This window comes from Ceratotherium simum, chromosome 8, assembly GCF_057802395.1.
Source record: "Ceratotherium simum simum isolate JZ-2026a chromosome 8, ASM5780239v1, whole genome shotgun sequence".
Taxonomy (NCBI): Eukaryota; Metazoa; Chordata; class Mammalia; order Perissodactyla; family Rhinocerotidae; genus Ceratotherium; species Ceratotherium simum.
The window spans coordinates 78691767-78708889 of record NC_141907.1 but is presented as its reverse complement, the minus strand read 5'-3'; the positions used below and the strand labels follow the sequence as shown (position 1 = coordinate 78708889).

At 43.4% G+C, this 17123-nt stretch overlaps 1 protein-coding gene across 2 annotated transcripts in view; it reads left to right on the top strand.

Annotated features, from left to right (window-relative positions):
• Nucleotides 1-17123, top strand: part of UNC5C (unc-5 netrin receptor C) — a 375945-nt gene that overhangs the window by 337227 nt on the left and 21595 nt on the right. For both annotated transcript variants that reach the window (XR_015552960.1, XM_004430980.3), the window contains exons 12-13: nt 4905-5073; nt 8509-8742. Coding sequence is in view for 1 of the 2 variants with exons in the window: in XM_004430980.3 (XP_004431037.1) it covers nt 4905-5073; nt 8509-8742 (403 nt within the window). In the remaining variant the exon portion in view is untranslated. The remainder of the gene's footprint in view (nt 1-4904; nt 5074-8508; nt 8743-17123) is intronic.

Genomic DNA, 17123 nt, shown 5'->3' with positions numbered 1-17123 from the left:
GGGGAATGTGGTAAATTGCAAGATCCATGTGTCCATGAGGAAAAAACATGTCTGGATGAAGCTCAATTATTTCTCCTTTGGTTCCTCATAAAGAAGACATTTTGTTAATACAGTGAACAACACCCTTGAAGTAAAAACAGCAATGAGTTTCCTAAGGCTACTTCTGTTCGTGTCCCTCAGTGTAAGTAGATGGTATAAGGCCCAACTATAAATTCAGCAAAATAATTCCACAGGGATTCAGCAGTTCAGTCCAGGGCACAATACTTACCTGTTCTGGCTTAATCCAGGGATAGATTTTGGCTGCCTAGGGAAATACTGGCACGCCCTTCAGAGTGGCTTCCGTAAGTATTTTTTTTTGCTCAATTGCGCTTTTGATAGCAAGTGAGTTAGATATTCCCTGTCAAATACCTAGAATGCAAATATTTCAAGTTGCCAGTTATACATGAAACTGTGTGCTTTAAAGGCAGCTGAGCCTAGGGTGGGATTGTCATCCTGCGGGACCTGAAAAAAGACGTGTGTTAATAGAAGGCATTGCATCTCCACACAGAGGTGGGTGGAGACAAATTCTTTTCGAGAAGCAGTTTTGAGCCTGCTCTAGCAAACATAAAACATTTCTCAAGGTCCTAAACCCAGATAAGCAACCCAAAATACACCGCTGTATGAAAGAAAACAAATGACATGTGTTTGAATTCTCCCTTTGCTTATGACTAGCTTAGCAGCCTTAGGCAAGTGTGTTAATATCTCTAGATTTCAGTTTCCTCCTCTGGAAAAAGAGGTAATAGAAACACTTAACTACCTTAGAGGTGTGCTGTGAGCAGCAAATGCAATTGCTAGTATGAAAGTTTTGTAAATTATGCACTTCTGTGTAGAAGTTCTCTTCACTAATAACATCATGCAAAGGATGAGACGATCTCTCTGACAGGAAACTAAAACTCCTCTCCAGGGCCTTTGTCCTAGAGGCCTCAGAACCCAGCCAGCATTTACTGTATTATCCTTGTTAGACTTTGAAAAGCCTTTAAAACTTTAGTCATTGTTCATTACTGAATTTCTACTTAATTGCTACTTGTGCAGCTATTTTTTGCTTTGTGTTCATTTCCATATCATCTGCAATTAATATTTACAAAATGTTTGCTTAAATATCTTAGATAACACATGAGACATAATGGAGTGAAGCCCCTCTCTGCAAAAACACGAATCAGACTTATTTATATTTACTTTCTACTGTTTTTGTTTTATGTATTTTGATATTCTTGCTTTATGTAAATAAAGGAAATGTGGATTTAAACACTCTGACCTTTGGTTTCACGCAGTTAAATCTTAACCTTCCCTAAGTCACTCCTTCCATAAATGCTTGGAAATGTTTCCAATTTCTACACCAGTTCTTTCTCTTGAAAACATAGAAAAGATTTTTATCATTATTTCTTCTTTGTTTTTCATTCCCTGTTATGAATCCCACTTTGCCACTTCCCTATTCATTACATTTTTGCACCTCACTGGGTTAATAAATTCTTTTGACACCTACTGCCCCTTCCCTCAGTTGCTGTCCCTCCTCCAAGAATGGTGCCCATCAATATTGCATGCCAGGGGTGTGCTTGGAGAGTACAGGTCTGACAGCTCCCCAGCCCAGCAGGGAGTCTTCTCCTTCTGTTCCAACTCAGTGATGAGAAGAACCCCTCCTCCTTCTGCCTCCAGCACCGGCTGCTAACAGCGGCCTGAGAGACAGATGTTTCCAATCCCCAGCTGTATTGCAGGGGCCACTTGAAATGGATTCCACTTTAGTCTCTTTCCTTAAAAGTCTAATGCTCACTTCTCAAGGTACACTTGTAACTAAAAGGTAAGAGTAGTGCTCAGGAAAATGCAATCATTGCTTTTTTTTTGCCCTGGTAAGAAAAGTGGAAATAAGCAAGAATAAGGTTACTGCTTAGGGCAGATGGTATAATATCAACTATGAAACAATGAAAGCAAAACTTTACTCATGTTCTAAGAGAATGAATTTCAGACTGGAAGAAAGGAGGAAAAACTGGGTTAAGAGGAAATGAAAATGATGGGGCAAAGGGGATAGTAATGAGTTCTCAAGCTGCCAATAACCTATGATTCCAACTATAAGTACATTTCCAAGTAATTCAATAACTTTAGATTTAATAAAACTGCATTGTTATTCAGTGAGAATGGAGACAGTATTAAAAAGCTAAAAGGAGATAAAAATTGTTTTGATTTTCTAAATGGAAGGAAAGAAAAGCCATAGGTTGATGAGATCCTGTTGAAATTTTAGAATGAGAGAGGAAACAGTGCTGGCCAAGTTTTATTAAGGGGAAAATATGCCCAATTTTAATTGAGTTCTTAGAACTTATGATAATAATTGTCAAGAACTGAGGAATCTCTAAGATTTAATCTTGCTTGTGAGCTACCAACTTGGCTGCCACAGTTTTGTGGATACTGGTAGATGACACAAGACTCCTGAATCAGAGACAAAGGGCGGTTTATTACTCATAGCAATAGCCCTATCCAGAGTATCATCATTTTAGTGCCAGTTTCCTGAGCCCCACTTCCGAAAGAGTGATGCCAAGAGGGTCAGGTGATATCTACACACTCAGTGGTTGCATTCCAGGAAAGGACCCTGAGCTTAGGGAACCTGAGTCTTTTATATTGGGAAGTAGACTTGTCTGCCATTTGCTTTAGGGGTAAGCACTATCTCTGTCTTCCAAGGTGATTGCTATACAATGGCTTTGAAAAGACAGTCAAGAAAGTGCAAAAAGGTGAGAGATCCATGGAGAATTGTTTTCCAACAATATTCAAAAAATAATAACAGTTTCTATCATTCACTGAGTGTTAAATGAGCCCACAGATATAAGTTAACTTCTAGATTATGTAATATTTAATATATAAACCATAGATAAAGACTAGAGAAAATTCCATTTCAAGTGGCCATTGCAGTTATAAAGCAATCTGATACGTCCCTTGTAATATCCATGTGAATGAAATGGAAAGATGTGAACTGGACAGTGTATATTTAAATGGGCTTATATTTGGCTGAACTAAATAACTCAAAGTATTGATATCAGACAGGAGCGAAGTTTCAAGTGGTGTCATTGAAAAGGTCTCTGTCTTTGCCCTATTCTTATATTACAATATTATCAATGATTGGAATGAGAACAGAAATGGCAGACATATCAGATTTATGGAAGATAAAAGACTGGAAGAGATAGCCAATATTTGGAAGAAAGACATAGCATTAAGAAATAGATGACCTGAAATTTTCCCTGAAACTATTAAGGTGAAATTAAATACCTAAATATGAATTTCCGTACATAGGTTCAAAAGCTATCATCGCAACCACAGAACTATAGACTTAGCCTAAGAGCCTTTCATGTTAGGAATATATAGAGTGGTTAGCTTTAACAAGTTACTTAACCTTCTTAGGGCTTCATTGCCTCATTTTATAAAGGAGATGCTTAACCATATTGTCTCTATCTTCCCATCTAACTGAAGCCTGCAAAATAATATTTATAAATAATTGATTGAGAATAATCTAAAGCAACAATTGTGAGGCACTATATAACTACATATTCCAAATCAAATAAAATAGTAGTCCCCCCTTGGGCCGGCCCTGTGGCTTGGTGGTTAAGTGCGCGCGCTGCGATGCTGGCGGCCCGGGTTCGGATCCCGGGTGCGCATCGAGGCACCACTTCTCTGTCCATCCTGAGGCCGAGTCCCACATACAGCAACTAGAAGGGTGTGCAGCTGTGATATACAACTATCTACTGGGGCTTTGGGGGCAAAAAATAAATAAAATCTTTAAAAAAAAAAAAAATAGTAGTCCCCCAGACTGTCTACTTGAGTGTTAACATTCATTTCAAGATGCCCCACTTTAGTGAAGACATTGAAACACTGACAGACATCTATATGAAAATGAAGATAGAAATATAGGAAGATATGTAGAAACCATGCTTTTCTAGCCGAAATTGAAAAAAAAATTGAGGATGTGTATTGTAGAGAGGCTCCTGCCTTGGATGGAAGGTGGTGCTTGTTGACCCCGAGGGTCCTTCTTCCTCTAAAATTGTGAGTCCATGATTGCTTAAGCCACGCTATTCTGACAGAGCAGTTGTGGGTATTGTTGTTGAGAGGCATTGGTTTGAGTCCCAGGACTACCTCTTGTTAGTTGTGAGAATTTAGGCAATCCACTCAGCACCTTGGGACGACTTCCTCACGGATAGCTTGAGTAAATTTATCCATTTTCTTGTTGATTACAATCTTATTAGGGAAAGGATTTAAGGGAATTAAAAAAATATATGAAATAAAGATTTTGGAGCTGTAAGGTTCTTTCCGCCCAGACTCTCAGAGAATGAAGTATAAAAATAAAGAGATTTCATTTTAAATTGCTACAGAAATACAGTTCTATGTTCTTTCTGGTCATATTTGAAAGAAGGAAGCTGCTATATTAGCCTGAATTCCTCCTGAAAGTCATTTGGAAGAAGTTTAGCTCTAGGGTGTCCTAATTCTGAAGTTATTTTTTTTAAATATTTTTCAAGTTTGGTCCTAAAAACACAAAAGTATTTAAAACCCTGTGAGACCAGTGGCAAGTATTATCACAAAAGACGGTTATGTAACCTCATAAAGACTTGGCTCCTTCTCATTCCATCCTGAAAGTACCTGTGTCTGCAGGAAGGGGATCAAAGAGATGCTGGCAGGTTCACTGTTATCACAAAGACCTCCAGTCCTGCAGTATTAAAGTCTTGGTTTAAAGAGCATGTCTTTCCCTTTAATTCTGCCTCACTCCCCCCACAAAAGAAACTCCAAGAAGAAACTATTTGTACAACTTTAGATCTAAAATCTCAATGAGTACATAGTACATAAATTCTATGGAAATACTACGTCACTGATGCCGTTCTCTGCTCTCCTCCTAGGCCACCCATGGAAGACACCCAAACACTCTTGACCCCCGTGGTGAGCTGTGGGCCTCCGGGAGCCCTGCTGACCCGCCCCGTCATCCTCACTATGCATCACTGCGCAGATCCCACTTCCGAGGATTGGAAGATACAGCTCAAGCACCAGGCAGCACAGGGACAGTGGGAGGTGAGCTTCTGTTGGGATGAAGACGGAACGCAGGAGCAATGCGTGCACATAAGTAGGAGCAATTATGGGACGGCTTTTATTTTTAAAGCAAAACATGGATGGAATTTTAGCTTACACTCAAAATGAAAGAGAGAGAGAGAGACAAAGAAAGGGGAGAGAGTGGGAGGGAGGCAGGAGTCGGGAGAGAGAGGGACGGAGAAACAGACTGGTTCCGGAATGCTTTATCCACTGACTGATAGGCAGAGAGAAAATGATGGTCAGGTGTTAGCTAGCTCACAGGGCAAGTGCACTTAGTCTCCCACAAGCCCCTTTTGGAGGATACATACTCTATCTTGGGAAGGGAAATATATATTTATTTATTAAATGCGCAGGTAGAAAAACATTGCACCTGGGTCAGAAAATGTTAGGCACTTACCTGCAGACAAGTACCAGGAATATAGTTCTTCTGAACTTAACCTGGGAAAACAGCAAGGGTGTGTCCTCAGCTCCGCTAGAATGAAGCACATCTGCAGCGTCCTAACTCTCTGTGGCTGCCGCCATCGTAACTGCTTAAGGACTGTGCCTGGAACCGACCCTGTTCTTTCCATCAGAGCCCTTCAGTTAGCACCTAAAGTTAAGAGCAAAAGGATTTGTTATATTTACCATGAAGATTTTATACCTAATACCTTAAAAAAAAAAGCTTGTATATTTTCATTATTATCCCTTTAAATACCCAGCCCTGGTGGTCTAGTGGTTAAGATTCAGCGCTCTCACCTCCGCAGCCTGGGTTCGTTTCCCAGTCTGGGAACCACATCACCCATCTGTCGGTTGTCATACTGTGGTGGCTGCATGTTGCTGTGATGCTGAAAGTTGAGCCACTGGTATTTCAAATACCAGCAAGGTCACCCAGGGTGGACAGGTTTCAGCGGAGCTTCCAGACTAAGACAGACTAGGAGGAAGGACCTGGCTACCTACTTCCAAAACATCAGGCCACAAAAACCTTGTGAATAGCAGCGGAGCATTGTCTGATACAGCACTGGAAGGTGAGAGGATGGCGCAAAAAGACGGGGCAGGGTCCCGCTCTGCTGTCCACAGGGTCACTAGGAGTCAGGGTCACTAGGAGTTGTGGTCACCAGGAGTAGGAATAGACTCCATGGCACTAACAACAAATTGTTTAAGTGGAAACTAGACAGGTAAAAATTACATTTTAGATTATTCTCAGGAAAGCATATTTCAGGAATACGTCTATCAAAAGATATCAAATAGTTTTAAAAGCTACCCCTGTATTTTTGTATAATCATTACAAAGAGAAGTATCCAATCTATATGTTATATATTTTGTGCTTACTTATGATATTTTTCTGTTAGGAAAGAAATTTTTAGAGACAATATACATGAAGATTCAAGCCCCTAATATTTTAAGAAAAAGTACTGTTAGAGTTAGAAGAGTCCCAGGGCATCCCTGGGATTACCTAGAATTTCCTTTCTGTGAACATGTTCTCCTCTTGGCCATATGAGGGGTCACTTCTTGCCAGAGAACCTGAAGTCTAGGATTGAAGTCTAGGGATGTACTTTATGTTGAGTTAAGACCAGACTTAACCAGATCTAACTTCAGTTCCATTTAAGCTGTAAGTGATTTATCTCAAAAACATCCCAAAGTCTTAATCTCAAGTGATCCTAAATTGTTTGCATGATTCTCTGCCTAATACCCTAAAACATGTCTATTTCTGAAATTGACTAATAATAACAGTAACAACAATAATAATAATAAAATAAAAGAAAGAGATGAGTAGAAGAGGTCAGTCCTTATGAAAACACTCTTGTAGTTGTGGCAGCGACATGGAGCATCTTTGTTCCCGACCACATCTTCTAGCAGGCTGTCTATAACGTGCCCTCATTAGATGATGCTTGAGGCTTGCCCCGGCCCTCCTGGAGAAAGCCGCTTCTTTCCAGGTGTCCTTCTGGGGCTAGAGTAAACCTGGAGGTGCTGAGCTTCCTTCTCTCTTTTCTGGTTCAGTTTGAGCTTCATCTTTGGGTACAGGTTCAGATGCAGAAATGATTTCCTGGATCCTCTCGAAACACAGCTCTTTCTACAGCTCTGAGGATGATGCAAGGCCTCACTAATAAACAGCCACCTGGGGTAGCTACTTCTTTCATGTCTTTTACCAGCCCTAGGGACTCAATTTACAATGAAACATTCATTCCTTTTTTTTGACAAATAACCATTTGCTTACCATGCGCCAGGCCTACTGAGATACAGAGGGAAGCAAAGTACATACAGTTCCTGCCTCTGTGGAGATGAAGTAGCCTAATGGAGAGGCTGAATCGTGCCCACATGTTTATTTCTCCCACACGAAATATTCTTTTAAATTTGAATTAATTAAAAGGTGGAAGATTTTGCATAAAATTATGAACTTCCAGCTTCTATTGGAAAATTAAAGGCTCTGTCCTCCTGGGCCTGCATTCCTGCAGAGCCGCAATGAGCTGAGGCCAGGTGGAGACTGAGCTCTTTAGTCAGGCTCCTGCTCTGGGCTCTGCTTCCCCACAGTCTCCACCTCGCCTTATTGTCTTCTTCCCTGCCTGCTTCACACGTTCCTATTACCTGGTTGCCCCAGGAGGCATGTGGAATTGCGACCCTTAGTCATGGATCCTACGGTTGGTCTTACAGATGATTGCTTCTGCAGCCCGAGCCATTTGGATAAATTAAAACCTGTTTGAGTTAGTAACTATTTTTACAAAACTCATCACTTCCAAGGTATTTTTATATCTTGCTACATATTGCCAAAGTCTAAAAGGGTAGACTGTTTAAAGTCTTACTTGAAAAATAACAGAGAAAAATGTTTTAAAGGCATGGAATTTGCCATATTCCATTCCATAAGCCTTCTGTAGAGTCTAGCAGCTCGGATTATTGAGGAAAAGCAATGTATTGCTTTGGAAAATTATTGGCACATGGGTTTTGGAAGAATACAGTAGAATGATATTGCATAATTCCTTACTTTCTCTAATTCTTTTCAAGGCTCTAAATTTTTAGGGAAAAAATGATGATGCTTTAATGACATTGAAATAAAAAAGTACTTTTGGATTAAATAAGAAATTTAGAGATTAAAACATTAAGTTCTCAGAAACAGATAATAAACTCAGGTACACTAAACTTAAAAGGATAATTTGTGAATTTCTTTTGGAATTTTATGTAGATTCCAGTAATGTGGATTCTTGGAAGATCAAAAAATGTTAAGGAGGGGGCATCTACATAGAGAATATTATCAGTGTAAGGGCAAGGGAAGCAAGAGAGAGAAGGATTAAGAATGGAGATAGAGGTATAACAAAGCCCGAGAAAGAAAAAAGAGCAGGAAAAACAATAGTCAAAACTCAGGGGAAGAGGTGCCATTGGCCACCATCACAGTGGCCAGCAGGATCCTCAGTGGCTCAGCCAGGGCCCCTCCCTCCTGTCCCGCAGGACGTGGTGGTGGTGGGAGAGGAAAACTTCACCACGCCCTGCTACATTCAGCTGGACGCAGAGGCCTGCCACCTCCTCACCGAGAGCCTCGGCACCTACGCCCTGGTCGGCCAGTCCACCACCAAGGCGGCCGCGAAGCGCCTCAAGCTGGCCATCTTCGGGCCACTCTGCTGCTCCTCTCTGGAGTACAGCGTCCGAGTCTACTGCCTGGATGACACCCAGGACGCCCTGAAGGTAAGTGGCTCCGGCCTGACCCACCCTCCTCACCCTCACACCAAAACCAAGGTTTGGTGTCTGCGCACACCTAGAAAAGATGTGTATGCGTGCGTGCACCCAAGTGCAGGAACACAAGTGTTTGGCCCCCAAAAAACACAGTTAAAAAAAATTAGACATTTCTCTGAGGCCATGCTGATAAATGAGTTGTTTCCATTATGCTCATTCCTCGCAAGGGCTACTTTTGTTTACCTTCCTTGATTTCTTTTAATGAAAAATTTAGAAGTGGAAGAATTTGGCAACGAGACCCGTGGATGGTAAATAATCTGCTTCCATGTTTATTTCAGCTGTGTTCTTCCCATAAAAGGAATTGGCATAATTGCTCACACCGTGTGTTCCTCTGGTGTGCTGCTTCATTGATATGCTTCCCCCTTCTTTTTATGAGCACTGTGAGGAGGAGGGTTAGCAGTTGACAACAAGCTGCTGCTTTGCAGAATAAATGAGCTTAATTCCTGGTGCTGTTATTGCCGTTTATGTTATCCCACTTGAAGCTTTAAAGGGTATAGTAAGTGCCTTTGAAGAAGTTATGATCTAGAAGGAGGAACAAAAGAAGTATGCCAAAGACTTGGAGACAGGTTGGAGTGTGATAAATGCCGTAGATGAACGCAACATTCTACGGGAGTTCAGGAGACGGAGGCATCATGTTATCTGGAGGAAATCTGGATAGGAGCTAACATTTAACATTGGCCCTAATGAAAGGTAGGGTTTGACCAGCAGTAATGGGAAAAAAATACAAGATCTCCAGGTGAAGGGAACAGCATGAAGAAACACAGAAGGAACAATAAATACAGACTCTACATGGGCATATTATTTCCAGTAATCCTAGAATGATAGATGGCAGTTTTGTTGGGATGGACCTTGACTGCCAGAGGGGGGAGTGGAGATTCAGTTTCTTGAGTTAATGGAGAGATTTAAACAGAAGAAAGACATGATTGGAAATACATTAGAAATATTAGTCTGACGTCAGTGAAAAGATAGAGTCAAGTTAAGAAGTAAAGCACAGTAGAGCTGAGGTGATGACAGAAGAGTGGGAAGAAGGGAATAGGTGTGAAAGATCCTGTTCAAGTAACTCTTGCAGGACCTGTAACTAACACTGACTGGGGGAGCAGAAGGTCAAGTCTGCCTCTAAGTAACAGTAGCAAACTCAAGGGGCAGGGAGCTTTGGGTTGTGGATATGGTGCTTTTGCTTTTGGAATATTGAGTTAGAGGTATGAATTAGACATCAGGACAAAGATGCCCAAGGGAGAGTTAGAAATATGAGTGTAGCTCTCCGAACTGAGAGCAGATCCTGAGAGAGGGACGCAGGAACCGACTCTATAATATTGATATTTGTCATCCGTGGTGATCAGGGAGAATATCAAGGGAGAGTAGAGGGAGAAAATAATAATGAAAATAATAAATATTACTGAGAACTTCCTATGTGCCTGGCAAGATTCTAAATATTTTTTATTAACTCATTTGATCTTTACAACAACCCTGGTAAGATACCATTGTCCTCATTTTATAGATGCGCAATCCAAGGCACAGGAAGGTTAAGTAAGTTGCTCTAGGTCACACAGCTATTGAGTGGGGAAAGCAGGCTTCTCGCCCAGGCAGCTGGCTGCAGTCTGGACTCTCCACACCTAAAGTGGATTGCTCAAAGAGCCGTACCCTACAGCATAGGGGCCAAGGGGAGCACTGCCATTGCAAGGGAGGGGGAAGGGCAGCCAGCAAAGGAGTTACAGAAGGGTGAGCACCCAGAGGAGGAAGAGAAGTGGAAGAAAAATATGTCAAGGAAGGCAAGAGAAGAAATTGTGTCTGAAAATCAGGGCATTTCCTTCTGGGGTTTCCACCCAGTTAGTATTTCTGGGTCATGAAAACTGGGTGTTGCACATTGGGTCCATGGAGGGGATGAGAGGTAATCAGTTGCTGGATATATTTTTGATGGTCGAGCCCATAGGAGTTTCTGAAGTTGAATAAATGATGTGAACACACAGCTCTAGTGTAAAGCTTAAGGTTATTTCTTTTATATTCCTTGCAAATGTGATACTTCTGAGACACTGTCAGGATAGAAATCATCCTGGGCTTAAATTCTTCTTAGGGAAAACTGTGTTTGTAGGGGAGCCATGGGGTCTGATTAAAGCAAATTTTTTTAACAATTCCAAGAAAAATCATTGCAAAAAGCATATCATAGAAGACCTCCATCATATTTGAAATGTTTGATACACCTATTTTATATTCACACACATAGTTTTTACACTCGGGCGCTCTTGACCTTTCTTCCCAACAGACACACACAAATCCATGCAAAAAATAGTAATACTTCATAAAATAATTTTGATTATTCCAATTAGTCAACACGGAGAAAGACTGACAAATAGGTTTAAGCAGTGAAAGCAACCCAAGAGCCGTTTGTATCCTGGTCAGTGCTTTCCAAATAGACATTTGTAAATTCTCAGCATCTGGGGACCCAGCACTTAGCCTGAAACAAACATGAATAATGGATAAGGCCTTCTTGCACCTCGTGGCCTTTTAATAATGCAGAAACCAAAATCCTAGTTATAGGTAAACCGTCTGTCCAACATACTGAAGAGATGATTAGTTCAGTCCCACGAACGCTGCCTCACACCCACACTTGTATTGGAAGTTTGGGGCTGATAACTCAGACAGGACCTTCGTTACCTAAATTCTGCAGTCTTGGCACACTGCCTGCTAATGTTCCCGACCAGTCTCTCTCCCAACTCCCTGCTTCCTAATCGCTCTTACCCATAATACCAGCTTTTCCATCGCTCCTTCCAAATACCTCCTCCTTCTTCAGGCCCACCCCTCCCTCACTCACGCTCTTTCTAAGTGGGGAGTTCTCTATCCCGCACACAGAGGGATCAGCTGGGGAGCTTCAAAAAAGACTCGCTCCAGCATCCCAACCCAAAAGTTCTGATCTAATTGGTTTGGTTATTGAGGATTTTGTTAGCACTCCCTGGGGTATTCTGCTGTGCAGCCAAGGTTGAGAGCTGTTAACCTAAACACTTGCACAGATCTTTTGGGAACTGTAATCCTATTAAGGACAAACTTTCCTACATTCTCAAATCATTCTCTCCCCAGTCCTTCACCCGCTCACATTAACTGCAACTGGATCTTCCAAGTCACATGGCGTCCCTCCCAGTCCCCGTGGTGGGTCCACTCCCTGTAATCACGAGGCCAAGGGGAAAAGTTCCAGTACTTCTCATACCCCACGACCACTTCTACAGCATTGCTCGACTTCAAGGGCTAGCACTTTCTTCTGCTGTTCTTTATTCTGTTATTCTGTTATTCATCACCCATTTCCGTTCCTCAGCACAGAATCCCTCTGGTACTATCCCTATCTTAGCAGTACCTGCCTCATGGTCTTTCTTTCCACTCATTATTCCCATCATCCTCTCAAACTCAAGGTCACCACTTAATCACAGTTCCTGTGCCCAAATTTATTCCAGTAGCCTTCACATCATCCCACGTTATCTATCTGCCAGTGTAGACACGCTCTAGATTTCATCCTCATTAGCAACTGCACCAGGATCTCCCCCTGTGAGTCTCCGCCTTTCTGACCACAGCCATTGACCTTCCATCTCTCCACCACCGAGCTGCCCTCTGTTCTGAAGGAAGACCTCCCTCTCGCTGCCTGGTCTCCTGGTCCACAAACCCTCATCTGCTCTTACCCATGTCTACCGGGAACCCACTTCCTCTCTGAAATCTCTTGCCCTCTGGAACTGCTGCAGGTTTTTCTAATTTCCATGGCTAAAGATGACCTCCACTGAACAAGCCCTCTACTTATACATCCAGGCTGTTGAGTTGCTTTTAAAAACCATAAATTTCTGATGGAGTCTCTTATACTCTGAAGGTATCTGCCCTAAGCCGTGCCTCTCTGGCTTCTCCACAGTCCTTTTATTTCTCTCTTCTTGACTCATCAGATTTCACACGGTACTCCTTCCAAGTCTCTCCCGCTCTCGCTCAGTCCCTGACTGCATCGCAGCCCCGTCGTGCTTTGCAGTGACCTGGCGCCTGTTGTACCGCTCCGGGGACACTCTCTCAGCTGCTGTCCTTTACCCTTCAAACCTTTCATTTCAGCCTCCCCCATCTAGGCCGGCCCTGATGAAAAGGAGCTCTGCTTCTCTGTGTATGCTTTAATCCAGCTGCCCTACCACCTCCATCTGCAGCATGGCAAATGATGCCCGAAGGTGGGTCTCCCTGGACTGGATATTTTCTTATAGTTACTGCTGTGTACTGGGGACGCTTTCTGAATCGTAGAAAGCCTCACAGAACGTTGGACCAGGGCAGCAAGGGAAGCCCGGTGGAGCACTCATTCTCAGGCGTCAGAACTCCACAGTCTGGAGAGCTATTAGAAAAAGACTGTGGCCTGGTATCTGGGGCTGAACACATCAAGACTATTAATTCCCACTTTTTATCATATGTGCTTATATTGTCCATATGGGGGGGGGGATGGGCAGGAGACCACCACATCAGTCTCAAGCAACCCTGATGCATTCTTTCATCTTCCCACCCACCTTTTTGAGTTTGGCAGCTTTTGTAACAATGTCTCTGAGTTTTGTTATGCCTGGGGGCAAAAATGGTCACCTGAAAGTTAAAAGCTGCATTTAGCAATGTGGAAGCATTGATGTAGAATTAGAATGCTGACAGTGACTGCTGGAGTACAAGTCAAGGCTGCTGGGAGACAGGGGAATTCTTTTATACACCTTCCAGGTGGGTTTTTTTCCTGTGCATGTGCTAGAAGGACCAGTGGAGTGTGAAGAGATAAAGATGCTTAGAATGTGAGAAGAGTTTAGAAGCAATTCTATTCTCAAATACAGAGGTCACAGCTATTGAAAAGATTGAGCTGGGTGTGTCACAGCTTTCCTCTTTTCCTCCTCTTCAGTTGATTAAACTAATAACATTGGTGTTTTCATTATTTGCAAAGACTTAAATCCTAATAGAAGTAGACCAGAAATTAATAGAGAACAAGGTTATATTTGGAGTAAGTTTTAAAACACTCAGGGAGAAACACACATGTACGTTGACATAAGTAATTTCTGCCCCACTATCCTAAGGGTACAACTTATGAGATGCTCCTTTCATAATAAAGGGGTTTACACTAAGCTCTGAGATTCAGAACCTAAAGGAGGAGTTATTTTCATACGATATGGGCAGTGGGTGATGTTTATAGAATTTCTGACAACTCTGTATGTGACACAAACCAAATGATGTGTATTCACCTAAATTGGCTGTCTTGATGTGGTCATTTGGCATGAAGAAGGATTTTCTTTGGACTTCTTCAGTTTCACACACCCTCATCCAGGCTGTAGCAGAGTGCAGTCACCCCGTGAAAGATCATATTACATGAAAAGACAGGAGGAACACGAAGAAGTAGGAAGTCTAGTTGAGAACTGTGTGAGACTTGGTTTCTCAGGCTGCAGTCGTAGGAGCCTGTAAAAGGTTTTATTTTCATCCTCCACCCGATGCCTTCCTCCCCAGTGTCCTTTCAATGCGCCCTGCATGGCAAGCCGCGACCTTCCTGCACCCAGAACACCTAGGCCTGCCTCTTCTCTGCCTACGAAAGCTGGCCCTCCATTGAATTGGCCCCATTAACCGTATCTTTTCTTTCATTTTCCACAAAAAACCTCAAAAGTAGCCTGACCTGTGTTTCATGCTTTCAGGATCCTGGTCTCTGGAATTAAATTAATATATTCATACATGTCACACATGTTAGCTAACAATAACAAGAAAAGTATGTTAAAAGTTACAAATGTGTTTTCCCTGCTAAGTATATGGAGGGAAGTGTGGTGTGGAAGCAAAGCTTGAGTTAGGCTGGCTGACTCCGTTGGTTCTGCCGCTCATCAGCTCTGTGGCCCTGGTCATTGAACTTGCCCTCTGTGGACCCTCATTTGGTCTACATCAAGGACCATTAGAAGATTCAAGGGGATCGAAGTTGTTAAATTTCCTGGCACAAAATGGCACTCAATAATGTTAATTATCCCTAGGTGGGCATTTACATTATAACAGCATTTTGAATATAATGGCTTGGTGAAGATATTAACTCTAATTGTGATCTAATTGTAGTGTGAGTTCAGTTTGGTGGCAGGCTAGTTGGTCATCTATGTAGGGACAGGGATCTTTTTGATGCCTCTACATTTACCCCATCTTTATCATCTTCTCATGAGACTTGGCCTTGGCCCTATCATATATTTTGGAAATGACCTGCCATGTTGAATGTTTTTTTGAGAAAGAGAGAGGAAAGAGAGAAGAGAAAATAGAAGTTATGGCAGCCAGAATAATGGCCCCCCAACAATATTCACACACAATGTTCAGAACCTCTGAATATATTACCTTACATGGCAAAAGGGACTTTGCAGATATGATTAAGATTACATACTTTGAGATAGAGAGATTATCCTGGATTATCAGGGTGGGTCTGGTCTAATTACTTGGTGCTTAAAAGTGGAGACCCTAAGTTTGGTGCACTCCACTTCAGTGGCCCGGGTTGGGTTCCTGGGCACAGACCTACACCACTCGTCTGTCAGTGGCCGTGCTGTGGTGGCAGCTCACATACAAAAAGAGGAAGATTGACAGTGGATGTTAGCTCAGGGCGAATCTTCCTCAGAAAAAAAAAAAAAAAAAAAAAAACCAACAACAACAAAAAAGTGGAGGACCTTTCCCAGCTCTGGTGAAAGGGAGATATGGTCATGCAAGAAGGATCAGAGAGATGTGCCATTCCTGACTTTGAAGATGGAGGAAGGAGACCATGAGCCAAAGAATGGGGGAACCTCTGGAGGGTGGAGAAGACCAAAAAGCACATTCTCCCCTAGAGCCTCCGGAAAGGAAGGCAGCCCTACTAACACCTTGATTCTAGCTCAGGGGGACCTTTGTCAGAATCGGACCTACAAGTAATGTAATAAATTTGTGTGGTTTAAAGTCACTAAGTTTATACTGCAGAAAGAGAAAACTATCAAGAAGTTTAAAAAAAACATGCTCAAGGGTGAAAATAAATACAAGATGACTTCAGAAGTTCTAGAACAACCTAAAAAGTCCTATTCCTAGTATGTAGATGTGAGAGATCATCTTTTCCTTAGAAGTGTGCCCAGAAGTGGACCAGTGACATGGCCACTTCTCTGAGTGTCACCCTGTGGCATTTTGCTTTAGAAGAGTCACAGACCGCCCTGACTGGGCAGGCTGGAAGTGGCAGCTCAGACCAAGCATCCGTGGCGGCAGCAGCTGCAGGAGCAGAAGGCAGAGCCCTAGAAACGAAGTGACTTGACGGGAAGTGTTTGCACATGGTCACCGGAGTCCAGCCTTGTTATTATGGGGATGAAGTACTGCAGACAGACTCAGGGGGAGAGCGCAGCACCCTGGCGTGAGCACAGGAAGAGAAAGGAGCGCAGCACGGCCAGCGCCCGCAGCGCTGAGCTGACCGGACCAGGTGGGAGAGGCCAGCTGACAGTCAGATGTCCCCACAGCCGGCTCTGCAGCCTGAGGCCTGAGGCCAGAGGAGGAGTCAGCACTCAAAGAGCTGAGAGCAGCGTGGCTGGAAAGCTGGCAGGGAACAGGAGAGAAGCCTGGCTGCTCTCTTTGGCCTCTGCTTTGGACGAGTACAGGCCCAGGGCTGTGACGGTGACAGCCACAGTAGCAAAGAGAGAAATTTTTCATCCCCAAATGACAAGGGCGGGTTTCAACACAGGATTACAGAATGAATAGGAGTGAGACAGGTTCCATAAAATCTGATGGGAAATGTGATGTTTTTAAACTCCAGCTAGCACAGTCCTTGAGGGTTGGTCTTTTGAGGTTTAACGCATGGCACACTGACCGGTTGCGGATTTGTTCTTTGTGCCTTTGAGAGCCTCGTGTCCCTACGCAGAAGCCTGATGAAGGTGGGGCACGGGCCTTGAACGGCACCCCTCGGCCTGTGGTGCTTGGTCCAGCGCCAGGACGAAGCGTGGAGGTGGGTCCCTCTCCACGGAGCCGTGCAGCCGCTCCTCGCACAACCCACCACCCCGGAGTGCCAGGCTGGCTGTTGCCCGGCTCACTGCCCGTCTGCCCTCCCCTCCGGACGCTGAGCTTAGCTGTTGCCCCGCAGCGCCGCCTCCACCTGCTCCGGTTCCTGGCGCGGCCCCAGGTCCTTGGCGCAGTAAATACAGCCGGCTCAAGGCCCTGTGTCTCCATCAACGATAGAGTGCGCGGACACGTCACAACCAGACCACACCGAGAAACAAGCGAGAGCAAACAAAACAGAGCCTCGCCTGACCCCCTGCAGCCTGCTCTTCCCGACCAGATTTTAATGCGTTATAGGAGCTTTCCGTTTGTTTCCTCCTTTCTCTAGCTGATAAGAGTTCTAATAAGAC